This window comes from Balaenoptera physalus (genome assembly GCF_965194825.1).
Source record: "Balaenoptera physalus genome assembly, chromosome: 16".
Lineage (NCBI taxonomy): Eukaryota > Metazoa > Chordata > Mammalia > Artiodactyla > Balaenopteridae > Balaenoptera > Balaenoptera physalus.
This window is the reverse complement of record NC_138898.1, coordinates 89,786,657-89,808,370: the sequence shown is the minus strand read 5'-3', so window position 1 is coordinate 89,808,370 and position 21,714 is coordinate 89,786,657. Positions and strand designations below refer to the sequence as shown.

General features: G+C 57.7%; 1 protein-coding gene and 1 long non-coding RNA gene across 9 annotated transcripts in view; one reads left to right on the top strand and one right to left on the bottom strand.

Moving 5' to 3' along the window:
• Nucleotides 1-21,714, top strand: part of SDK1 (sidekick cell adhesion molecule 1) — a 1,005,745-nt gene that overhangs the window by 785,222 nt on the left and 198,809 nt on the right. For 2 of the 8 annotated variants that reach the window (XM_082429098.1, XM_082429101.1), the window contains 4 exons: nucleotides 1,682-1,819; nucleotides 8,671-8,832; nucleotides 9,343-9,468; nucleotides 19,634-19,798. In XM_082429098.1, coding sequence (XP_082285224.1) covers nucleotides 1,682-1,819; nucleotides 8,671-8,832; nucleotides 9,343-9,468; nucleotides 19,634-19,798 — 591 coding nt within the window. Of the gene's footprint in view, nucleotides 1-1,681; nucleotides 1,820-2,176; nucleotides 3,788-3,821; nucleotides 3,848-3,948; nucleotides 8,594-8,670; nucleotides 8,833-9,342; nucleotides 9,469-19,633; nucleotides 19,799-21,714 lie in introns of those variants that run through there. The other 6 variants (XM_082429099.1, XM_082429100.1, XM_082429103.1 and 3 more) reach the window with 6 other exon arrangements.
• Nucleotides 8,839-16,339, bottom strand: LOC309644879. The gene is made up of 3 exons (XR_014254658.1): nucleotides 11,546-16,339; nucleotides 9,398-9,505; nucleotides 8,839-8,987 (listed from the first exon to the last, which is right to left on the bottom strand). It is a non-coding gene; the product is annotated as an uncharacterized lncRNA (long non-coding RNA).

The following is a 21,714-nucleotide window of genomic DNA, read 5'->3' as shown; positions in this document are numbered from 1 at the left end:
AGCAGCCTGGGTCACCCCCCTGCCCTGCAGCTGTTCCCCGACCCGCCCTCTCCATTCCCTCGGCGCTCCGCTCTGCTTGTCCTGTGAGCCAGATCCCGCGTAGCTGGGAATTTCTGGGTCCGATTCATGTGGTGTCCCCAGCGCCCAGCCCAGGCCTGCTGTGTGGAGCTGCCCCATAAACGTTCACCAGTGTGAGCAGCGCAGGGTGGTGGGGGGCCGGCCTTCCATCTGCACAGGGCCTCGTCTGTCACCGGCAGGACTTGCTCCAGGCCCGCGGGGGGTTCTCTCAGGGTCCAGAGCCCGGGGCAGGGGGAGCTCCTTGTGTGCTGACGTGCTGAGCCCAGGCCGCAGTGTCGGCCCCCCGGGCCTCTGGGCCACAGAGACCCCTGGAAGCAGCTGGCAGGCTGTCTCTCAGACACACGCCCCGCGCGGGTCCTAGGCGTGGCCGGGCTGCCCTGCCGGGGTCACACTGCCTGTGACCCGCTCTCCCCATCTGGGGTGCGTTCTGGGCCGCTCACTCACTCTCCTGGTGACTCTCAGAGTCCCTGGTGGTTTGGGGCGCTTCCTGAGGCTGACCAGGCTTCCCGAGGGAACAGCAGCTGGGCCCTGGGTCCCGGGAGCTCTGGGGCCTTCTTGAGATGCAGGGAGTGGAAGGCTGGCAATGTAAGTTAGGGAGCCCTTGGGGCACAGACCCACCGGCTCAGGGCTCCGCAGACTTCTGTGGGTTCAGCCTTCCCGGGAACAGGGGCTGCTGAGCGTCAGGCCCCCTGTGAGATGCCCATGACCGGATTGCAGGGGCTGCGTCCTCGGGGCCCGTCCAGCAGCCTGGGAGGGGCTGTCTGTGGCCTCTGAGTGGGAAGGGTCTGGGCGGACCTGTGGGGCCGAGCGTAGGAGGTGGAGGCCCTCGGGCGCTGCGGGCCTGGCGGGTCACAGGGCCAAAGGGCCCCCAGGGACGGGGGAGGACAGAAGGGAGGCAAGTAGGGGCCGATTCAGTGGGCGTTTCTGAGCACGGAGGGGAACCCGGCTAGGGGGGCGTCAGTGCCCACCGGGGTAGGGGCAGCTCTGGGTGCCAGCACCCACCCGGCCCTCCCACGGGGCCCAGGCAGATGGGAGCCGCGGGCGGGGTCGGCGTCCTCCGTGGCCCCACAGCCTGCCTCTGCCAGGAGCTTCTTCCAGCTCAGTGTGGCGCGTGAGCTCCCCCACCTCCAGACCAAGGGGGACAGTGAGGTGGCCGGGCGCCTGTGGGCTGTCAGATGAGGACCAGTGTGCGGGGGTGTCCTCGGAGGCCCCCCAGGAGGGGAGGGGAGAGCCCACCCCTCCCCAGAGGAGCAGGACTGGAGCCCGTGGAAGCCTCCAGCAGGTGCTAGAAGATGGCGCTGTCTGCACTTCATTTTCTGTTTCCATCCATTATTCGTTTTTATGCCTTTGCCATTGCATCTCTCAGGCTCCTTTGTGTTTAAACACTGCCGTTTTCTCTCCTCTTCTTGGGAGGGTGTGAGTTTCTGGTTGACCCTGGGAAGTTCGGAGATGATCGATAGATCTCCTCTTCATCCACGGCATTGCGACTTCACTAAGTTGGAGACACCGTCTAATAAGATCTCTATTCCGCGCGGAGGCGCAGACACGTGCGTAGGTGACGTAAAGGGGCTCCGGCGAGCGTCCTCTCTGTCCTGTCCTCCAGCTCCCGGGACCCCCAGCTTTCTGGCATTCTCGGAAGTAACCTCCACCACGCTGAACGTTTCGTGGGGGGAGCCCACGGCAGCCAATGGCGTCCTGCAGGGCTACCGAGTGGTGTACGAGCCCTTAGCGCCTGTCCAAGGTAAGCCTCCCGGCTGCGTGGCACCCACCGTCTACACGGCGCGGCGCCGGGAGGGGCGGGTGAACCGGCTGAGCGCGTCCGGGGTTCCACACGGCCCTCTCCGCCGGGCCCCTGACCCGGCCTCTTTATCACCCAAGACCCGCCTCTCCTGCTGCGCCTGGGATCTCAGTGCTCGTCCCACCCTGGGTGCCGCGAGCTGGAGCCACGTGGGCAACGGGGCCCGGACGCTTCCCTCGGGTGCTACCCTGGGACCGCCTTCATTCTTCCGTTTACTCGGCGAGGTTTTTCTTTGTTTTTTGTGTCGGGGGCGGGGGGGGCGGGGTTTGGCCCGCACCTTGCGGGATGTTTCCCCACCAGGGATTGAACCCGGGTCACCGCAGTGAAAGTGCCGCGTCCTAACCGCTAGACTGCCAGGGAACTCCGCTCAGCAAGTCTGTTTTAAGCGCCTGCTGTGTGCCGGGTGCCGTTCTAGATGCTGGAGTCTGTGGATCCAGGGAAGCTGGGATCTGAGCTGACCTGTTCAACGAGATCCTTGCTTTCCTGAGTGCAGTGAGCTGTGCTGCAGGGAGGAGAGAGCAACACACGAACAGACACACACACACAAACAAAGTCTGGTAGTGATCAGCGCCATGAAGAAGAGAGCGGAGCCGCGTGAGAGCGTCGGGCGTGGAGCGGGGGCAGGCGCCGAGAGACAGGAAGGGCCCAGGCGCCCAGCGTCCGAGGCGAGACTGGCCCACAGAGGCTCGGTCACGCGGGGCCTGCAGGGAGGGGGCGATGCCAGTCGTCCGGGCGGCCGCAGGGCCAGTGACATGGGGCCGAGGTGGAGCCAGGGGCACCGGGTCTGAGTTACAGGAGACCGGGATCCCCAGCTGAATAAACCCCAGTGCCACCAGGGGGGCTGGCAGGGGGCTCCGGGCGGGGATGATGGACGGGAGAGGAGAGGACAGGGGCAGGGGTGGACAGGGCAGGCGGGAAGGAGCTGGGCCGTGACGGCATGGCTCTGTCCCTGCGCCCCTGCTGTAGCTGGTGCCGCCAGCTCTGTGCTGATTTGATTTCTTATCCACTCGTCTCTGCCCGCTGCCCCACTCCCGGAGCGCACACTGAGGGCCGAGTGGGCATTTCTTTCTGTCCCCACCGTGTGCCCGGCACTGTGGTGCAGAGAAGGGAGGTGAGGCCCTGGTCATAGACACAGACAGACTGTAGAAATTATAGATTATTTAATGTCTGGGAGGAAAAGATATCACCAACACATCAAATGATATTGGCTCTCCATTTAAAGCCGTGATAAAAGTTTCCTTTTAAGACAAGCACATTCAAGTAAAACAGGGAGTTGATTTGAAGAAGAAAAGTTAAGCCCTAGATTTTATTTCATCGAATCTACACTGCCATGGCCTGTGAGATTCATTGTTATTTTATGAAGTGCTGAGAAAGAAAAAATGCTTCCACTAAACCACGGCCCGGTCCTCTTGAAGCATCAGTTCCGAGCTGCATCCCAAATCAGAGACGTAAAAATGCGAGGGGGAAAAATTGCGTCTCAGAAAATCGATGAACTTAAGTAAATAACAGTAGAGGTGACAGAGGGTCCTTCCTGTCTCACAGTGAACTTAGGTAAATAACAGTAGAGGCGACGTGTGGATACGGTTTGTAAAACAGCCAAGAGGCTGGGGACCAGCACTGATTTAGCGTGCTCTGCTGTATCCTTTCAGGACCCAGCACCTGTCTGGGGACAGGCGGCCTGGGCGTGGCTTGAGTCGAGGTCCAGAAGGAGACGGGCCACGTTCTTGCTCGTTCAGTAGGGAGGGAGGGCCGAGAATTACTGGAGACTTTCATTTTGCTCACCGGCGTTCCCTGCACACGCATGCACACACACGCACGCACACAGATTCCACGAGCCCAGGTCCCAAACACCTTTTCAAGGGTACTAACCCACTAGTGTCGTTCAGATGAGAAAGGGTTGCCAAGAATGGTGCCTGACAGGCCTCCGCCTCCTTCCTCACCCCAGACCGTGAGTGAGGCTTCCCACGCTTCCGCAAGTAAGCGACTGACTGCTGAGCAGAGCATCTGTGTGGGTAGGTTTGCACAGTCTTTCCAGAAACCCCACGGCCCACACCTGTCTCCTTGGCCTCCAGGCAAGGCCATCGCCCGGCCGGATTCCGCCGCGGGGCCTGTCTGTGCCCCCTGTTACCCTCCTCCGCACGGTCAGGCATTCGAATTGCTGCCGGGTTGCCGCAAGGCTTCCCCACGCCTGCTCCCCGCCCCCCCAACCCCGCCTCATCGCCGGGGGGCGCAGCAGCTCCAGTTTCCCCGTGTCCTCGGGCTTGAGCTTGCTTGTTTGTTCCACGTTGTTTGGACACTCAGGGTCACCACGAGCAGCTCACAGGGCTCTCCCTGTGCGCCCGTCAACGCGACCCCACCGAGCACGCCGACCAGCAGGGGCTGCCCTCCCCTCCGGCACTGCCTACGCACCAGGCCGCACCCACCGCTCTCGTGTGTTCTCCCCTCGGCCTCACCACAGCCCTGCGGGGCGGGCCGCATCTATCCTCAGGCTACAGACAAAGCAGTCGGGCTTCGGGCCCTTAAGACGTTGTCCGCGGCCTACGGTGGGGGGGATGGGGGGAGAGGAGGGATTCGAACCCAGGCGGGCGGGTTCAAGAGCCGAGGTCTTATCTGTCACATGATGGTGAACGTCTGGAGCACTTGTGTCTCTGAACGTAGACGTGATGGTGAGCGGCAGAGACGGAGCCCGAGGGGCAGTCAGGAAAGCATTTTGCTTTGCGGCCGCGCGTGGGGCTTGCCGTTCCGTGGGGTGACAGCAGGTGGAGTCACTTCAGTCACAGCCGTCTTCGCCTCGTTTCACAAGTACTGAGACGCCCGCCGTCCGCAGCAGCGCCCCTTGTCTGTGGGGAGGGCCGCTGCTCTCAGCCTGGGTCTCCGGCCAGCGTGCCAGCCCTGCCGTCGGAGCAGGGACGGGGGCTCAGCCCTGCGCTCACCCAGCCGCCGCCCCGGCCCCTGCGCCCTCAGCAGCAGACTGCCCAGATGCCAGGTTCTGACCCACTGACGCCTGCTTGCCTGTCAGGTGGCCGGTCCAGGACTGGGGCTACCCAGTGACGGCGACAGGAAGCGTCCAGTCCCGCCTGAGGCGTCGCAGGGCTGCCTCCAGCACCAGGCCTGCACTAAGCCGGGCTCCCAACTGCAGACCACCCCACCCCCCGACAGCTCTGGCCCTGCTCCCGCTGGGGTGAGGCCAGCCACAGGCCTCGAGCCTCCCCCGGCCCCCCTGGCAACCAGCAAACACCCCTTCCCCAGGAGCAGAGCTCACCGACCCACTGCCCTGGTGCCGCCCCGGTGACCCTGTCACCTTCCCGAAGGGCCCCACTCACCGCCAACCTGGCATCACGTCCCAGGATCCCACCACGAGCCCGCCCGGACCACGGCCTCTGCCAGAACCCCTGACTTAGCCAGATGTACGCTAGTCCTGAGCCCTTGCAGTGGCCACGGCTGGCAGCCTCACAGGCCAGAGAGGAGCACTGCCCGGCCAAAGTGGAGCCGTAAGGAGGCCGTCACGCGGGGCGTGGGCAGTGGCTGCCGGTGGCGGTCCCCCTGGTGGTGGGTGTCACGGGTCAAGCACAGGAAGGCCCCAGATCGAGCCCCATTGCGTCCCTCCGGACCTGGCCACGTGACTTGCAGTGGCCACGGGAGCAGAAACCGCCGTGGGGCGGGCGGAGGCGTGGAAAACATTTGCACGCGAGAGGCACCCTGTCCTCTCGCTGCTCCGGCAGCTCTGCCGCCTCGTGGACACGCCTGAGCCGGCCCTCGGGGCGATGACAGGGACATGACCTCTCCATCCTCTTGCCTTGGTGGACATCCGGCCACCTGCCGGGCACGTGAGGACCAGCCACAGCTGCACGCAGGAGCCCGGCCGCGATCGGCCACGCCAGCCGCCTCCCAAGACCGGCCCAGCAGGATCGCGGGCTGAGCTCCACGGTGGCCGCCACAAGCCCCTGGGTGCTGGGGCAGCGTGGCCACCCGGAGTGGGAGACGTGCAGCCGCGGACCCAGGTGGATTGCAGCGCCCGGAGTTTAATGTGCTTTCCAACAGTCACTGCAGGGTCTGGGATCCGGGCCTCCTGACACTGCTGTGAGGTGGGCACTGCCCTCTCAGGACCGATGGGAAACGGAGGCCTGCAGAGGTCAAGTGCGTCGCCCGGCATCACATGGGGAAGAAGTAACAGGCCTGGGACAGGCTCCAAATCCCGGGGCGTCCACACTCCCCGTCCCGCTGGCCGACCCCGCGAGTTTCAGAGGGAACCCGCCCTCGGCCGATCCTGGAGCAGCGGCACTCGCCCTGGGCGCCTCTCTGCCAGGGCTCTTTGGGGCATTCTACCTAAGACTGCGCCGTTGCCTAGCTGAGCAGGCCCGACACCGTGGACACAGTTGTGGGTGAGAACAGAGAGGCTGAACACCAGGCCGCGGCTGTGAAAGCACCACACAGCTTCCCGGACCCGCTGAGGGCAGGCTGCCCGGCACCTCGGGCCCTGGTCCAGCCCTGGCTGCCCTACGTCCCCACACCTGGGCCCATCCCTCCCCAGCGGCCCCCAGTTCCCCGATCCTGTGTCTCCTCCCCTTAGGGCGGCTGGCCGATGTGATGGGTGTGCAGGCCTCTTGGAGGGCGTCTCCTGGAGAAGCCTGGCCCTCACCCCCTTCGCTGTTGGATCTGGGATTTACGCAGGGGACCATGAAAGTAGTAAGCGGGACTCCAGACCATTTCAGTACTCTCGTATGCCTCAGAGGACCCGTGCATCTCCCAGAGATATGGCTGCAAACGTACGGAGAACCTCAAGCATCTTTATTTTATGTTAACTCTCTGTGGTGACGCCGGTTCCCTTGTGAAGATCACCGAGGATATGATATTTTTGTTGATGTACACATACACAAGTGTGTGGTAAAGACAGTAAAAAAAGCAGTTGTAAAGCAGTGACCTCACCCTGGGGTGACCCTTCTTCGTGCCCCCTCCCCCAGGCCCGGACAGCGTCTGGAGGGACACCTGCAGACCCCGGTCAGGCAACCTGCAGCCCAGGCCCCGGGAACAGGGGCGTCGATGTGGTACTGCAGTGCTGTGGACCCCGGGTCCCCCAACCAGGAAAGTAGGCCTGGCTGCGTGGGGAGCCCCCAGACCCTCGGAACACTGATTCGTGTTCTTGGGAATCTGATTCCATAGAAGAGCTATTTTTATGTTTTCTTACATGTTTGAAATGGAAGTATTTCAGGCGATTGCACCCTGAGGTTTGGAGTGCAGGGCATGGTTTTAAAATTGACTAAATAAATACGATGCTGACGTGCTTGGGATGGGGTGGAGGGAGGGAAGCAGACTAGCTCTTCCTCCTGGTGGGACAGAATTCACAAAATCTGTGCACGGGGTTGGTTTTGCTCCGAGGAGAAGGAGGCCATTTTTTTAACAAAAAAAGGGGCTGCTCTCCAGAAAAACTTTATATCTGGCAGGATCCCGTGTGTTCACTGCTGACAGTCAACCACGTGTGCAGATTGTCATCCCTGAAACCCCGTTCTGGAGCGAAGCAGCTGAGGGGCGGCCTCTCTGTGCAGAAATGGCCCTGCTTCTCTACCGAAAAGCTCCAATCACGCAAGAGCAGCCCAAGTTGCTCCAAAATAACTTGGAAGAGAATCATTTAGCTGAACAAATGTTTTATAAAAGGCTCAATATGAAGACAGTAAACCAACTAGAAGGGGTTCTGGAGACCTGTAGGATCAGAGGAATTTGCTTTGATGACTTTGAAAGCTGGACCCACTTTGTAGCGAGGACGCACGTTGTTGGGCTCTTCTGAGGTCAAGGCCACCCTAGGGTTCAAGGTGCCGATAACACCGGCCGGTCGCAGCGAGGGCAGGTGGCCCCTTGGTCTTGGGAAGGACGGCCGTTCTCTGTGTGTGGGACACGGTGGCGCGGACGCTGGACCCAGGATAGCAGGCACCTGGCGTGGCTCTTCCACACGACCTCTGCTGACTAGCAAGTCCCGGAATTGCCCCAGCCTGGCATCCTCCTCCAAGAGGTGCCCGACAGACACCGGTGTGTTGAAGGCTCTGAGAAGTCCCGCAGTCTAGAGCTTATGTAGCTTTTTTTGTTTGAATGCTTCATTTTCAGACTTGTTTTACCAGAAAACCCTATTCTCCCTTCTGGAAAATGCTGCGTTTGTGTAATTTTCAGTCTGTATCCCCCTGCCAAAGTGTCCCACCTCTATTTTCTAATTAAACCTAGTACACCCAGCATCACATGTGCTCGGTGTCTGTGTTTGTGCGGGAAGCGTCTCTGTGCTGGCACAGGTCTGTGGAGCTGTGTCACCACCGCTCTCTGTGGTGACAGGCTCGCCATGTTTCAGGGTCTGTGGATGAAGTTGTCATGCGTCGCCAAAGCCTTTAGGCCGCAGGGTGGTCCCCGCGGGGGGCTGCCTTCAGCCCACGCAGAGCCTTCTCCATCTCCCTCCTCCACGTCCTCCCCCCCGACTAAGTTGGGAAGCCCGAGGTCGCCTCCGACGTGACACAGGGCTTTGTGCAGCTCCGAGCCAAGTGGGGAGGGACCCTCCAGACGTCAGGGGCCTGCCCCCCCCTTGGTGCCGGTCGCCGGGGTTCTCTCCCCCCGACGTGGCCAGTGAACCGGGACTGAGGGGGGCTGTTCCCTGTGTCGGCACCCGCTTATCAAGCTTAGACTCTAATTGCACTTATCCGTGTTGGAAACCGGCCATTACCACCACTTAACGTCCCAGTGGTGAGAAATGCTTCCTCAGCAAACCCCGCGGCCCCCTCGGTGCTCAGGGCCCCTCTCGCCCTTCCCGGCGGCTCTAGGAGTGAGCAAGGTGGTGACGGTGGACGTGAAGGGGAACTGGCAACGCTGGCTGAAGGTGCGCGACCTCACTAAGGGGGTGACCTACTTCTTCCGAGTGCAAGCGCGGACCATCGCCTACGGGCCCGAGCTGCGGGCCAGCGTCACGGCCGGGCCGGCCGAGGGTGAGTATCGGGCCTCCTTTGTCCGGTCAGGGGTCTCAGGACTCTTTTGGCCCCGCCTTCCAAGGCGTGTGTTAACTGAACGTCTGCACGTGGACGCATTCAGTATGGGCGAGCAAGTGCTTAGGTGTTAAGCGTGTCCAGTTTGTGTTTGTTTTCTGGAAAAAAAGTGAGAGAAAAGAAGTGCATTCAATTTTTGAAATAAGATACATGAGAAAAATTTAAAGTTTTCCTGTCATGAAGAGGAGCCACGCGGTTCCCACTGCACAAAGGCCCTTGGCCTCTGTTTAAGCGCTTTCGGAGGAGAGGGCAGTGGATCGAGCGGGCACCTCCACGCCTCAGCTCTCTTGATGCTCTGACGGACCCTGTGAGGCCAGTGTCAGCCCCACCCCGACTTTCAAGATGAGGGACCGGGACTGACCCCGCCTGGAGACCTAGCAGCAGAGCTGGCCCCTCTGCGGGCCCAGGAGTCCCAGGCCAAAGCCCACCCGCTCTTTTCTCCTCTGTCCACAGGTTCCCCGGGCTCCCCTCGAGACGTCTCGGTCACCAGATCCGCCTCTGAGCTCACCCTGCAGTGGACGGAGGGCCGCGCAGGCAGGACGCCCACCACGGGCTACGTCATCGAGGCCAGGCCCTCAGGTAGGGCGGGCAAAACCCCGAGACGGTGTCTCTGCATCTGTAAAAGAGGAGACGTGTCAGAACTTGGGGCCTCCCCGGCCCAGCATTTCCCTGATGACGTGGAGACGGAGGGCATTGACTTGAAATGAGAGGCTCGCTCTCACTCCCCCACCCCCCGTTGTTGTTTTTCTTTTAATATTTATTTATTTTGGCCGCGCCGGGTCTCAGATGCGGCACGCGGGATCTTCATTGCGGCCTGCGGACTCTTAGTTGCAGCCTGCGGGAGCTAGTTCCCTGAGCAGGGATGGAACCCCATTGGGAGCGCGGAGCCCTACCCACTGGACCACCGGGGAAGCCCCCATCCCCCCGTTTTCATAACCACGGCTGTGCTAGCGGCCTCACGGGCGTCAGACCCATGGTGTTCTGGCCACGTTACCCAGGCTTAGGGGGAGGATGAGTGTCTCTCAGATACACGTGCGTGAGAACTTAGGGCCCCTTAAGGACGTCCTCAGCTCACCGGTGAGACCCACGCGTGTTTTCAGAGGCTCCGCTCGAGATCTCAGTGGAGAGCGACCTGCTCATTTCGGATCATTATGAACCTTCCTGTTAGTAGTGAAACCCACACGCCATCCGCGCTGAGAGCGAGGTTGAGATCCGCCCCGACCCCATCCGCCCTAAGAGGGCTTCCGCCTTCTCTCTGTTCAAGTAATACCTAAGGGCGGACATCACTGGAGAGTGAACGATGATTTGAGTCGGATGTTACAGCTGGAGCTGGGGGGGTATCACCCTCGCAGGAGCCCCGGGCACGTTCACCGCGACCTTCAGATGGCCGTACGTCTCAGCATGAACATCCGAGCGTGAAAATACGTGCCAGGGACAACTTGGAAAGCGAATCGCCAGGCCCCGCCGCCAGCTGGACTGCGGCGTGAGCACGTCAGTGTGGTGTTTAAAGAAGCTATTAGACCAAGAGGGAAGGTCCCCAGAGCTGCAGACGCCACTGTGTCGCAGGCCTCCCTCCTCCCACCAAATGGCTTTTGAAAGATTACTGGTTAGAAGTGCCTTCTAGAAACTTCCAAGGAGAAACCTAGTACATAAAACCGAAACAGTTTCTACGTAAAGGCGATGTGAATCCTTCTTTGGCTCAAGAATGCCCACGTTCAGCCCCGGGCCTGGGGCATCCCGGAAGTTTCTGATAAGCAGGGCATTTGGCCTTTTCTGGAAATGGAGGGTCCCAAATCCATGACGGGGCTGGACTCGCCAGAGGCCTCTGTGGTCACGTGTTCCCCCCGTACCTCTGAAAGCAGTGGCCCCCAGAAGAGCCAGCCAGCTCTCTGCTGGCGACATCTGACCCGGGGCACTTTCAGAGATCAACAAGTGCCGTGGCTGAAAGGCCCTGCGAGGTCTGGGCCCAGACTGAGGCAGTGCAGGCTGCACTGACGTGAGGAGGCAAAGCCGTTTGCTCCCCAAATCCAGGGAGAGCGTTTATTGCAGAGGTTGCCTTGCTCAGGCGCACCAAGGGGCTCCATCAGCTTCGACGGGAAAAAATACGTTTTTATCTTCACTAGCCCTCTAACTGAAATTTAGCTTTCCCTTCACTTATAAACACGTGTTAATTTGCTCGGCTACTGTAACCGAGTACCAAACACTGGGTGGCTTAGATAACAGAACCGTGTTCTCTCTCAGTTCTGGAGGCTGGAACCCCAGATCGAGGTGTACGCAGGGTTGGTTCCCTCTGGGGGCCATTGGAGAGGATCTGGTCCGGGCCTCTCCCCTGGCTTCTGGCGTGTCGCTAACAACCTTTGCGGGTCCTTGGCTTGTAGCAGAAGCATCAGGCAGACCCCCACCTCCCTCTTCACGTGGCCTCCTCCCTGTGTTCCTGTCTGTGTCCAAACGTCCCCCTTTTAGAAGAACCCCAGTCGTACTGGATTAGGGCCCACCCTCATGACCTCATCTTAACTAATTACGTCTGCAAAGACCCTATTTCCAAATAAGGGCGCATTCTGAGATACTAAGGATTAGGCCTTGAAGCTATGAATGATGAGGGGACCCAGTTCAACCCATAACCCTAGGTGAGAAACCACGTAAGTAATTGCAGTACCTGTGAAACCGCCAGCAGTAGAAATCACAGCTACGTTCACATCACGTGCCAGCTGTGCAGAGATTTCCCAAGATCGTTCACACTCATCACGGCGTTGAAATTACGGTCGTCTGCAGACCCTGCTGGACCTTCTTATCGAAAGCGTTCATGAAGAAGCGAAGACTTCTGAGTTCCCTGGGGTAAGGGTGTCACCTCAATGCACGTCTCTCCACCACATCTTCCAAAGACCGCGTAGCTTAACAAGGGTGCAAAGAAAACCCACGTGATCCAGACCTTCCGCGTAACCAGGAGACGGACGTGACCGTGAACTTGCGGTTACTGCTAGGCATTTATGAGCATCACCCATATAACTGGTTTCCTCTTCAGTTTTATTTAATGCATGAAAACCATTCTGAGATGGGGTCCTTCAGAGTCAGCAGGTTGCCAGAGGGTCCACGGCACCAAGAAAAGATTAGGACGCCTCGCTCTAGAGGACACGCACCCAAGACTCCCGCCGAGTCGTTTGCTTCTACCTGAAAGCTTGTCTCCCCGACAAGAGTTAAAGATCCCAGTGGACATGTGGCTCTAAAAGGGCCGCACGAGGCACCCTTGGGGAGATGGAAACGCTCTGGTTCAGTGTTACTGACCAGGGTTCTTGGCCTCCTTCCTCGATAGAAATTGATCAGAGGCCAGACAGGAAATTCAGGCAAGGCTTTATTGGGGCCCCTGCTGCAGCAGGGGGAGCGAGAACAAACAACAGCTTCCCTTGCTTGCTCACGCCCTGACGGGGGCGGGGGGGGGGGAGTGAGCTTGTTCCTTATATGGGGTGAGGGTAGGGGTGTGTCCAGGAGTCGGGCCAGAGGGGAGGCTTAGGTGCTTTGCCCACCTCTTAGGTGGTGTTGTGTGCAGGGGGCATGCTCAGTACCCTGCTTTTGCTCCAGTCTCTTCAGAAGTGGCAGTTGGGTTTTTGGGTCTCTGTATCTTTTGGGTCCAGAATTTGTCCCAACTGGGCATGCACGTAGTTATTTTTAGTCTCATACAGTTTCTTTGGTTTTTGTTTCTCGAGGAGAGACGTGTCCAGGTGCAAGCATTGCAGCAAAGGGTCCCATCAGGACTGTGTCAACATCAGTTTCCCGGTTGCGCTGTACTGTAGTTTCCCAACATGACACCCTTGCGGGGGAACGGGGGGTTGGAACGCTGGATAAAGGACACATGGGATGCCTGTGCTATTTCCCACAGCTGCATGGGAATCTACAGTTATCTCAAAATAAAAAGCTTAGCTTAAATTTTTTTTTAAATCTCCACGGATGGTCTCCTCACCCTGGTCAGTCGAGCGCACCGTCTCTCTGAAACGAGCACCTTCGCGTCAGGGATGGGCCTGTGGGGAACGGACCACCCCGCCAGCCAGACACAGGCGCGTGGGCCTGGGATCTTAGCCCTGGTGAGCGCTCGGGGCCGTCCAGGGTGCGGAGGGCGGGCTCTCAGGCTTCCTGGGCAGCTGGTCAATCTCCCCTCGTGCCGCCTTCGCTCATCCGTCTGCTGTGATGAAGGAAACAGGGTGCTTGGTGGTGACAAGTGCAGCTCCAGGGCGTCTGGAAGGTGGTGCAGCACTGATGGGGTGTCGCCCCACACCCGAGGGCCTCACCCGGACACGAGCCTTCGGCGGCCAGGTGGCGGTCTGACTCACCGGGTCACTACCAGAAGGTGGAAGGAAGCTGACCCACGGGGACCAAGACATGCCAGGAAACTGACCTGGAGGACGCTGTCGTTTTCAGTGAGCCCCGAAGGTTCTGCTTCACTTTCTCAACACTGGAAAGCAGGTTGCCAGCGATTTCGACTGGACCAGAGCAGGCTGCCGGACTCACCGTCCAGCCACTGAAAGTTGAGAGAGACGCCCTCTCCCCCCGGCCCTCCCCGCTTAACGGAGGCCTGCGGCTGCTCGGAGTCAGATGAAATGCACTTACGGATTGTCAATATTTAAACACCGTGCCAGTACCTTGGGCCTTGGATCTCAGCTGTCATCTATTACAGGCCTCATTACACAGAACAGTAAATGCTGCATCATCTTACTCTCGCCCCGAAGCTCTTTGGCGACACTCTCTCCGGGCAGGGCAGTGGTGTCTGCAGGGAGCTTGGTAGTGGTGTGGGGCCCTGGGAGGGGTAGTTTTTAATAGGGGGCCACCCAGGTTTCCGTCACCGCGGGCGTCTGGAAAGACTGAGCCACTTCGTTGGGTGGCCCTGGGGGCCCCAGGCTGCCTGCCATCTCCCCACCAGGCCTCACCTCCATCTTGCCCTTGGAAGGCACGGAGCTCGTCCGCTTGGCTGGCGCGGGGCGGGTGGCCAGCAGGCTCCAGCAGCCCAGGCAGGTGGCCCTGCAGCCTTGTGCATCTTCACTTGAACCTCTGCAAATTCTGCTGATGCCCTAACGTGAAAACACCGAACTGAACAGCAGCTGGTGAAATTCACATCAGACTAGGACACACACCCCCTCTCACTCCTGGAGAAGGGCGGTCAGCGAGTGTGGACGCGGCCCCAGACGCAGCAGGACAGCCTTGCCGAAGGTTCATTTCTCGGGTTGGGCAAAAGTTTATTTCCTCCCGGTCGGTGTTGCTAAGCTCCCAGGAAGGCGGTGGAAACTATGCAGTGGGCATATGCAGATGATTTATTTACACAAATTGTCCCGAGGCATTTTACTGTATAGATCAGGAAACCTAATTTACATATTTACACAATAGACCAGTATGGCACTAAAGGAACTATAAATATATTTTCCTCCCCACAGCAGCCGTGAAATACATATTTAGGATGTACCCAACGCAAGGCAGACATCGTGTTGCTTTTTTCACGAGTAGTGTATTTAGCCCAGAGAGGAGAGAGGGTGAGATGGAGCAGGGCCCCTGACCCCGTGGGCCCCTCCCTGCCCAATTGCAGTCCTCCTGGGGGCCCCCCAGGCCCCTCCCCGCTCATTCTGTCCACTTCCGATCTTTGCCTGCGGGACTTTTCAACTGAACAAAGGAAAAAAATCCGTGCTTTTCGGAAAGTTTAACATCCATGGAAGTTGCCAAGTCAGCGTCCTCTGCCCGAGGGCTGCGGCCGCAGTTCTGACTCTGTCACGGGCCTGTGTTCACTGCTTCTCTCCTTCACGACCCCGAGTCGACAGCCTATCGGGCTCTGCAGCCCCTTCTCTCTGGGCTGGGTCCTGGTCCCCGGCCATCCTTTGCGTTTCGATGTTCATCTCATTGTGCGTCCTGCCTTCAACAAGGATCGGATAACATACAGTTATTTTATCATCAGATGTATTTAGCCTCGGGTGTAAGCCCCACCTGTTTCAGTTCAATTTCCGACCCAGCCCAGTTACACCAAGAGAAGTGGCAGCGTTTAAGACATAAGCAGCTGCCAGGCTCAGAGCTGCAAGCCGAAGTCATGGCGCTGGTTATGCGAGTTAGTGGAACCAGAACCCTTGGGCCGTGAGTGACAGTTTCACTCAGCGTGGAGACCCTGCTGGACTGTCCACGAGGTCAAACGTCTTTCTTGGCATCTGCCTTGAAACCTGCCACAGACACACGCTTCTGGGCGTCGGCAGGGTAAGTGGAGCGCGGACCCTGGGATTCGGGAGGGCGGTGTCCCTGCTCACCGGTTACAAGGGCACGGCCGGGAGCAGGTGTGCCTGGGCGGCGAGGTGCTGGCCCCGCAGGAGAGAAGCTGCCTTGCGCCAAGCGCCAGAAACAAGTGCGGTCGGGGCAGCGACCCGTGTGGATTGGAGGCGCTTGCTCTCCTCGAGGATATTCAGTATTTGCCGTTCTCCTTTTTTAGTGAACAAATACTGCCATAGGGCAGCCAGGACCGAGAGCTCCTATCTTTAAAGGAAACCCAGCCAGTGGGACGCACGAGCGTGTGTGGACCCTCACGCAGCTTTCCTTCCGAGCCCGGCAGGGATGGAGGTGTGTGACCGGAGTGCGGCTTTTCGCGCAGCATTCTGCCACGTTTATTTCTCCACGGTTCCCCCACCTTCATACCTCGAGGTGGCATCTTCCCAGCAGTGTCACAGGAAGGAGAGGCCAGGAAGGCGCTGGGCGTCCAAGAAGGGGAACCAAGCCCAGCAAGATGCCACGGACACCCCACCACAGACATCAAGAGGCCCGGGCCTGAAGGTCGACGTGACTCCCAGGAAGGTGGAAGTCCTGGCACCGCCCGCAGGGCTGGTCCTCAGGCCTCTGGCATCGGCCACGCAGGGATGTGGCTTTGGGAAACACGAGCGACTGCTCTCCTCGGGCCAATCACGAGGTCCCCACGCGAGGGTGATGTAGGAGTAGGAGCGCCCCCAGTGGGGAGGGAAGGCAGGCTGGGGTCTGCTGAGCACCCGGTGGGGTGGCCTCGCCTGGAGTCTGGCAGCCGGTTCGGTGCATCCCCAGAAAAGCACACGGGCCCGCACTCCCTCAAGTATTGATTGAGAATGTAAATCCAGGCCCGGGGATTTTCCTGGTGCGTGGAAAATCAGTTGCACAAATCTCATTATGCTTAATAGTTCTGTAATGTTATTTTCCCCCCTAATTTGTAGACATACTTTTCTCCATCGTTGATTTGTTGAGATATTTAACAACATAATACAAGCGAGGAGAACAGTCCACAGTGGAGAGACAGAGTGGAGGCTTCGGCAGCCGCCAGGCTTTTCTACCCGCCGTGATCGCAGTGTGAATATTAGAGTGGATAAATAGCCCAGGGAATCACAAGCGGAGCCTGAGATGCTGAGTATGCTAATTTTGGAAAGGCGGAATTAAGCAGAATAAAAGTGCGAACTTCCTTTAGAAGGAAATTCTCGTGGTATGACTCCTCCCCTCCCAGCGTTTTTCAATGTAAAGTAAATCGTGTGTTGAGATTCTGTATCAATATTTTAAAATGTTTTTATGAAAAATGCACATAGTTCCTGGAGCTATGACAGAGCGCTTAAAATAAAATGTGGACTTTAGGTGACAGTAGAGGAAGGGGAAGTCATTCTTTTTCTTCAGTAGCGGGAAAGCATTACAGAAACATTAGTGTGAAAGACGTCCAGAGAGCCCACTGCAGCAGTGTTCAGGGCTGCTGCAGATGGTCTGGGAATGCCTTTCACACTCTTAAGTCCCTTAATTTCAATGGTTTCAAGCAGTATCCAGTTTACAAGAGTCTGTATTTTTTCTTCAGTCTCTTTCACAGCATAAAATTATCTGTCGTTTTAGAGGGAAAACATTGCACAATTTATTCAATGTTTAAAGCCCTTAGCACAGTGACTTGCTCATAGTAAGTGCTAAATAAAATGGTGGTGGTTATTATTTACTGAAAGCTTGCCTGTGCCAGGCCCTGTGAAAGGCTATGGGGGCACAAAGATGAATGGATGGAAGGACAGATGGAGGGATGGATGATGGATGGATGGGTAGATGGAAGGATGGATGGAAGGAGGAAAGGGAAGGGAAGGGAAGGGAAGGGAAGGGAAGGAGTAAGGAAGGGGAGATGAATCATGTCAACTGATATTTATTGAACTCTTGAAAAATTCAAGAGCCCAGTGGTGCAAACAGACAGGTAAATGCAAAGAAAGAAGTGTTCTGGAGGCCCATTGGCAGACGCTGCCATCTCTTCCCGGAGTGTAGGAGTGGGTCAAGGCTGGCCTCAAAAAGATGAATCTGAAAGGGTGCAATGACCTTGCTGATTTTCCTCCATCCCCCCCTCCCCCATAGACTGATAAATAGCTCACTGAGAACAGAAATCTCATCTGATCCCCTGTTGGCTGGAACAGGGCCTGACCGAAGAGGGAGCACTTAAGTATTTGTGGATCGAATGCGTGGATGAGTGAGAGGGGGTGGAGGGGGAGGACGCCCGCCACCGCACCGGGGTCTCCAGGCAGAGGGAGTGGCACGTGCAGAGAAAGCGCACCCTCCGTGCCTATTATTCCCCGATCATTCTTGCCGAAGCAGAAATAAATCACTTATGACAATCATGAGTGTAAACCTTAATATTTTTAGAAGGGAAAGAAAGGCTTAAGCTATGACTTGCCATTTGGACATTATTAGTGGTAATGGGTAACTTGGTGAGAAACTACTATAAATGTGAATATTTAGAAAAAAAAATCATCGTGCTCCCTTTTTGCCTGTACAGAGATTTATGCCTTTAAAGTCTCATTCACATCCATTCCTTCATTAACCTGTGACTACAAGGGCTTAATTGGTGCAAACTCTAAACCCTATGCAAATACAACTTACACACTAGCGGTCTCTTTCTGTTTACTGTGGGGCTGATCCTCTCAAACATATCTGGTGTTCCAAGGTGTGTGATAAGGTTGGTTTCCAGATAACCCCCGCCCCAGTAAAGCTGTCAGCACGTATGCATGCATATTCAAATGTGCATGGAGATTCCTCTCCAGATCTCCTGCTGTTTTTAAAAGATCACAAACCTGTGCCTATAAAAGAATTTCTAATTCATGAAGGATCACTATTTCAAATGAACATTTTGGGCCCTGAGCCCACTTTTTACTGAACAACCTCCTTAGAAATTGGATTTATATTTTATTTTGCAAACACTCACGGAGTGTACTGCTTACTAAGCACTTTATCAGTATTAACTTGTTTAACCCTTGCAACACACCTGTGATGTCGATGCCCTTTGTTGTCACCGTTTTACAGATGAGGCACAGAGAGGCTAAGTACTCTCCCTAAGGTCACACAGCTAATGTGTGGTGAGGCAGGCTTCACACCAAGGCTGTCTAGCTTCTTCCTTTATCTCTGCACCTGATTTTCTGGCTTTAATTTCAATTTTATTAATGTTTTCCTACACGTCAGGGCTTAAAGAAATTCAATATGTATTTTTATTGTGGTAAAATACATAACATAAAACTTACCATTTTAACCATTTTTAGGTGTACAGTTCAGTAGCATTAAGTATATCCACGTTGTTGCACAACCATCACCACCATCACCTCCAGAACTTGTCCATCTTCCCAAACTGAAACTCTGTCCCCATCAAACCCTAACTCCCCCTCCCCCTCCCTCGGCCCCTGGCGCCCACCCTGCTACTTTCTGTCTCTATGAATTTGCTCTAGGGACCTCCTATAAGTGGAATCATACAGTATTTATCTTTTTTGTTTCTGACTTACTTCACTGAACATCCTGTCCTTGGGTTCACCCACGTTGTAGCAGGTGTCAGAGTTGCCTTCCTTTTCAAGGCTGAATCATATTTCATTGTATGGATGGACCACCTTTTCTCTATCCATTCCTCTGTTGATGGACATTTGGGTTGCCTCCACCTTCTGGCTACTGTGAATAATGCTCTATGAACCTAGGTGTATCGGTGTCTGTTCAAAATTCAGTATATGTTTTAAAATTTATACTTGTATTCGGTAGCACCTGGGCATAGATTAAATACCTGCTGGTCTTAGGGCAGGTTTGATGCTGCAGCCCTTGCAAAGGATGCTCAGACTCGAGGTTGGCACTTGGGGAGTTCGGTTTGCAGGTTAAGGCCGGGTCCCCAGGTGAGGGAACTAGGCCCCGGCAGGGCTGTCCCAGAGCACGTGCACCTCCATGCCAGCTGCCACTCGGCGCCTTCACCCCACGAGAGCACACGACCCGTTATCGATTATGGAAAATTGCGCCGAGCACGCTGCAGCGACCGCCCCAGGCGGCGGGGACAGCGTGACGGCATCACCGCAAGGCTGGCAGCTGGCTGGCAAAAGAGGCGTCGTTCAAAGTTTTCTCTTTGACCCGCCGGCTGGATTGTCGTTTGCAGTTAGAAGGCGGTGGGACTGAGAACTCAGTGGCGCAGGTGTCACTGGGCCAGCGGGTGTCCTCGGAGAGCCCGGAAGGTGGGGTTAGGGACACGCGGCCGGAGGTCTGTAGGGAGCCGGAACCCTGCACCGAAGGCGAGATGCAGTGAGAAACCAGAGGCCCGGAGAGCACTGGGGGAAATGCCTCCGCCAGCTTGCAGCCTTAGCAGAGTCTGGTCACCAGGGGGAGGCCCCTCTCCCGCCCGTGCCCCCGCCCCCGGCAGCTCACCCAGCCTCCGCTGCTCACATCCGCCCCCCGGGGAGGGAGCCGGGAGCTGAGGGCGGGGTGGGCATCCCTGACCTCTGCTCTCGCTGCCCTGCAGATGAAGGCCTGTGGGACATGTTTGTGAAGGACATTCCGCGGGGCGCCACATCCTACACCGCCAGCCTGGACAAGCTCAGGCAAGGAGTGACCTACGAGTTCCGGGTGGTGGCCGTGAACCAGGTGGGCTACGGGGAGCCCAGCAGCCCCCCTGCTGCCGTGTCAGGTAGGAGCCCTGCCCGGGAATCCCGGGGCGATGCCCCTCCTTCGGGGGCAGGGAGGGTGACCTGGAGCCACGGGGACGGAAGGAGAACCGGCGCGTGTCTCCCGCGCGCTCCGCGCTCCCGACCACGCTGTGCTCCAGCCGTTCTGAGTTCTCGTCTCTCCCTGAGCGCCGGAGCCACCAGCTCCGGCCGGGCGGGGTCCCCCCGGGGAGGAGGCTTCCCCGGCAAAGTGGAGCCCAAGACCCTCCATGAGGGGACGCGTCCTCACCGTGGAGCCACGGGCCGGTTTTGAAAAGCAGAGATCGCCCCCAGCAGCCACCGGGGAGTGTGGTAGCCCTTGACACGCGGTCGTGTCCGACGGGGGCCCCGCTGAGCCCTGCGCCTGAAGTTGGAGGTGCCCGCCCCCCGCCCTGCTCTGGGTGGAGCCGTAGGCACAGGGGAAGCCAGGCTCCCTTTCCCAGAGCTCGAGTGTCAGTGGTGACAGACTCTGTCCTCACCAGTGACGTGGCAAGGGGTGTAACAGCTGGGGGACAAAGTGACCGCCTGAAAATCAGGAAGGGCTTCTCGGAGGAGGGAGCCCGGGTCTGGGTCTGGAAGGGTGCAGGGGGACGGCTGCAGGGAAGGGAGAGCCTGGGACGAGGCAGAGGAAGTAGCAGGTGAGGATCAGCCGGTGGGGAGGGGAGGGTAGGTGAGGCTGGTCCCAGGTGCGGGTGGGAAGCGGGTCTCCACCCCGCCTGCACCTTAGGGTCACCCCTCGGGAATGCTTAGAAAACAGCAGGGCCCCACCCTGGACAGCAATTGCATCGCCGGGGGCGCAGGTCTGGGCTTGATGATCGTCTAGCTCCGCAGCGGTCCAGCCAAGATTGCGAGCCGGGCTCTAGAGGGGTTGAGTGAGGGCTGACCACTGGAGGTGATCTGGAGAAGGGAGCAGGCCGAGTCCGGGCCAGAAGCCACGAGAGCCTTCCTTTCAATCAAGACAAATATGTTTCCCTTCCCTGCAGTCACATTTGTTCAAGCTGCTGACTGCACTTGTTTAAATTGAAGGCATCTTTCATCCTTTCCTTGCTGTGAGTCTGGAGGAAGGGTAGCGTCTTGGGCGCTCAGGCCCCTGGTCTAGGAGCAACATGAATCCCAGGGGCGCTCAGTGAGAGGGGCTGCAGGAAGGACCCGGGCACCACTCGCTTGTTTAACGAACAGTACGTAGAAAAGTCAAATTTTCCTCGCTTCCTTCATCTTTATTAAGAAAATTGTAAGCATACCCCAAAGTAGAGAGAATAGAAGAAGGAACCCCCATCACCTATCGCCCCAGTTCAGCAATTCAAGATCTGCCTCCCTTCGTTCATGAACAAGAAATCATTAGAAAGCAATTCCAAATGCACAGAGCTTTTAATTCCGCACACGCGTAGCCGGTGGCAAAGGCTAGTTCCTACGTAAGCACGCGGCTCCCGGCCCTTGAGGTCATGGGGCACCGTGGCTGGACCGTTCCTCTGAAATCCGTTGCATCCCCGCGCTGGCCTTGGCTGCCAGCTGGTCGGCAGTCCGCTCATCTCATGGTTTCGAGAAGCCAGCAGGCCGTCACCTGCCGGCACCACTCAGGCTCCGCTGTGCAGACCCAGGGCGGGGAGCCCTACCCGGGGCCGGAGTCCTGTAGCCCAGCCCAGGCCTTTCTGCCCAGGCCTTTCTGCCCAGGCCCGCTCTGCGCCACTGCCCAGCGGTCGGCTTGGATGTGTTGGCCTTATTAGATGGAAGACTTAACGTACAGCCTGAAATCCAGCTCATGTATTTTGGATTTCGAATGCTGTCATCTGTCAAGCCTCCCTGTGCTGTTACATGATCCAGAGCAGACGTCCCCCTCGTTCCCAGGGTGCACACGCTTCGCATCCAACCAGTGAGGTATTTAGCAAAAGGGAGAGGTCTT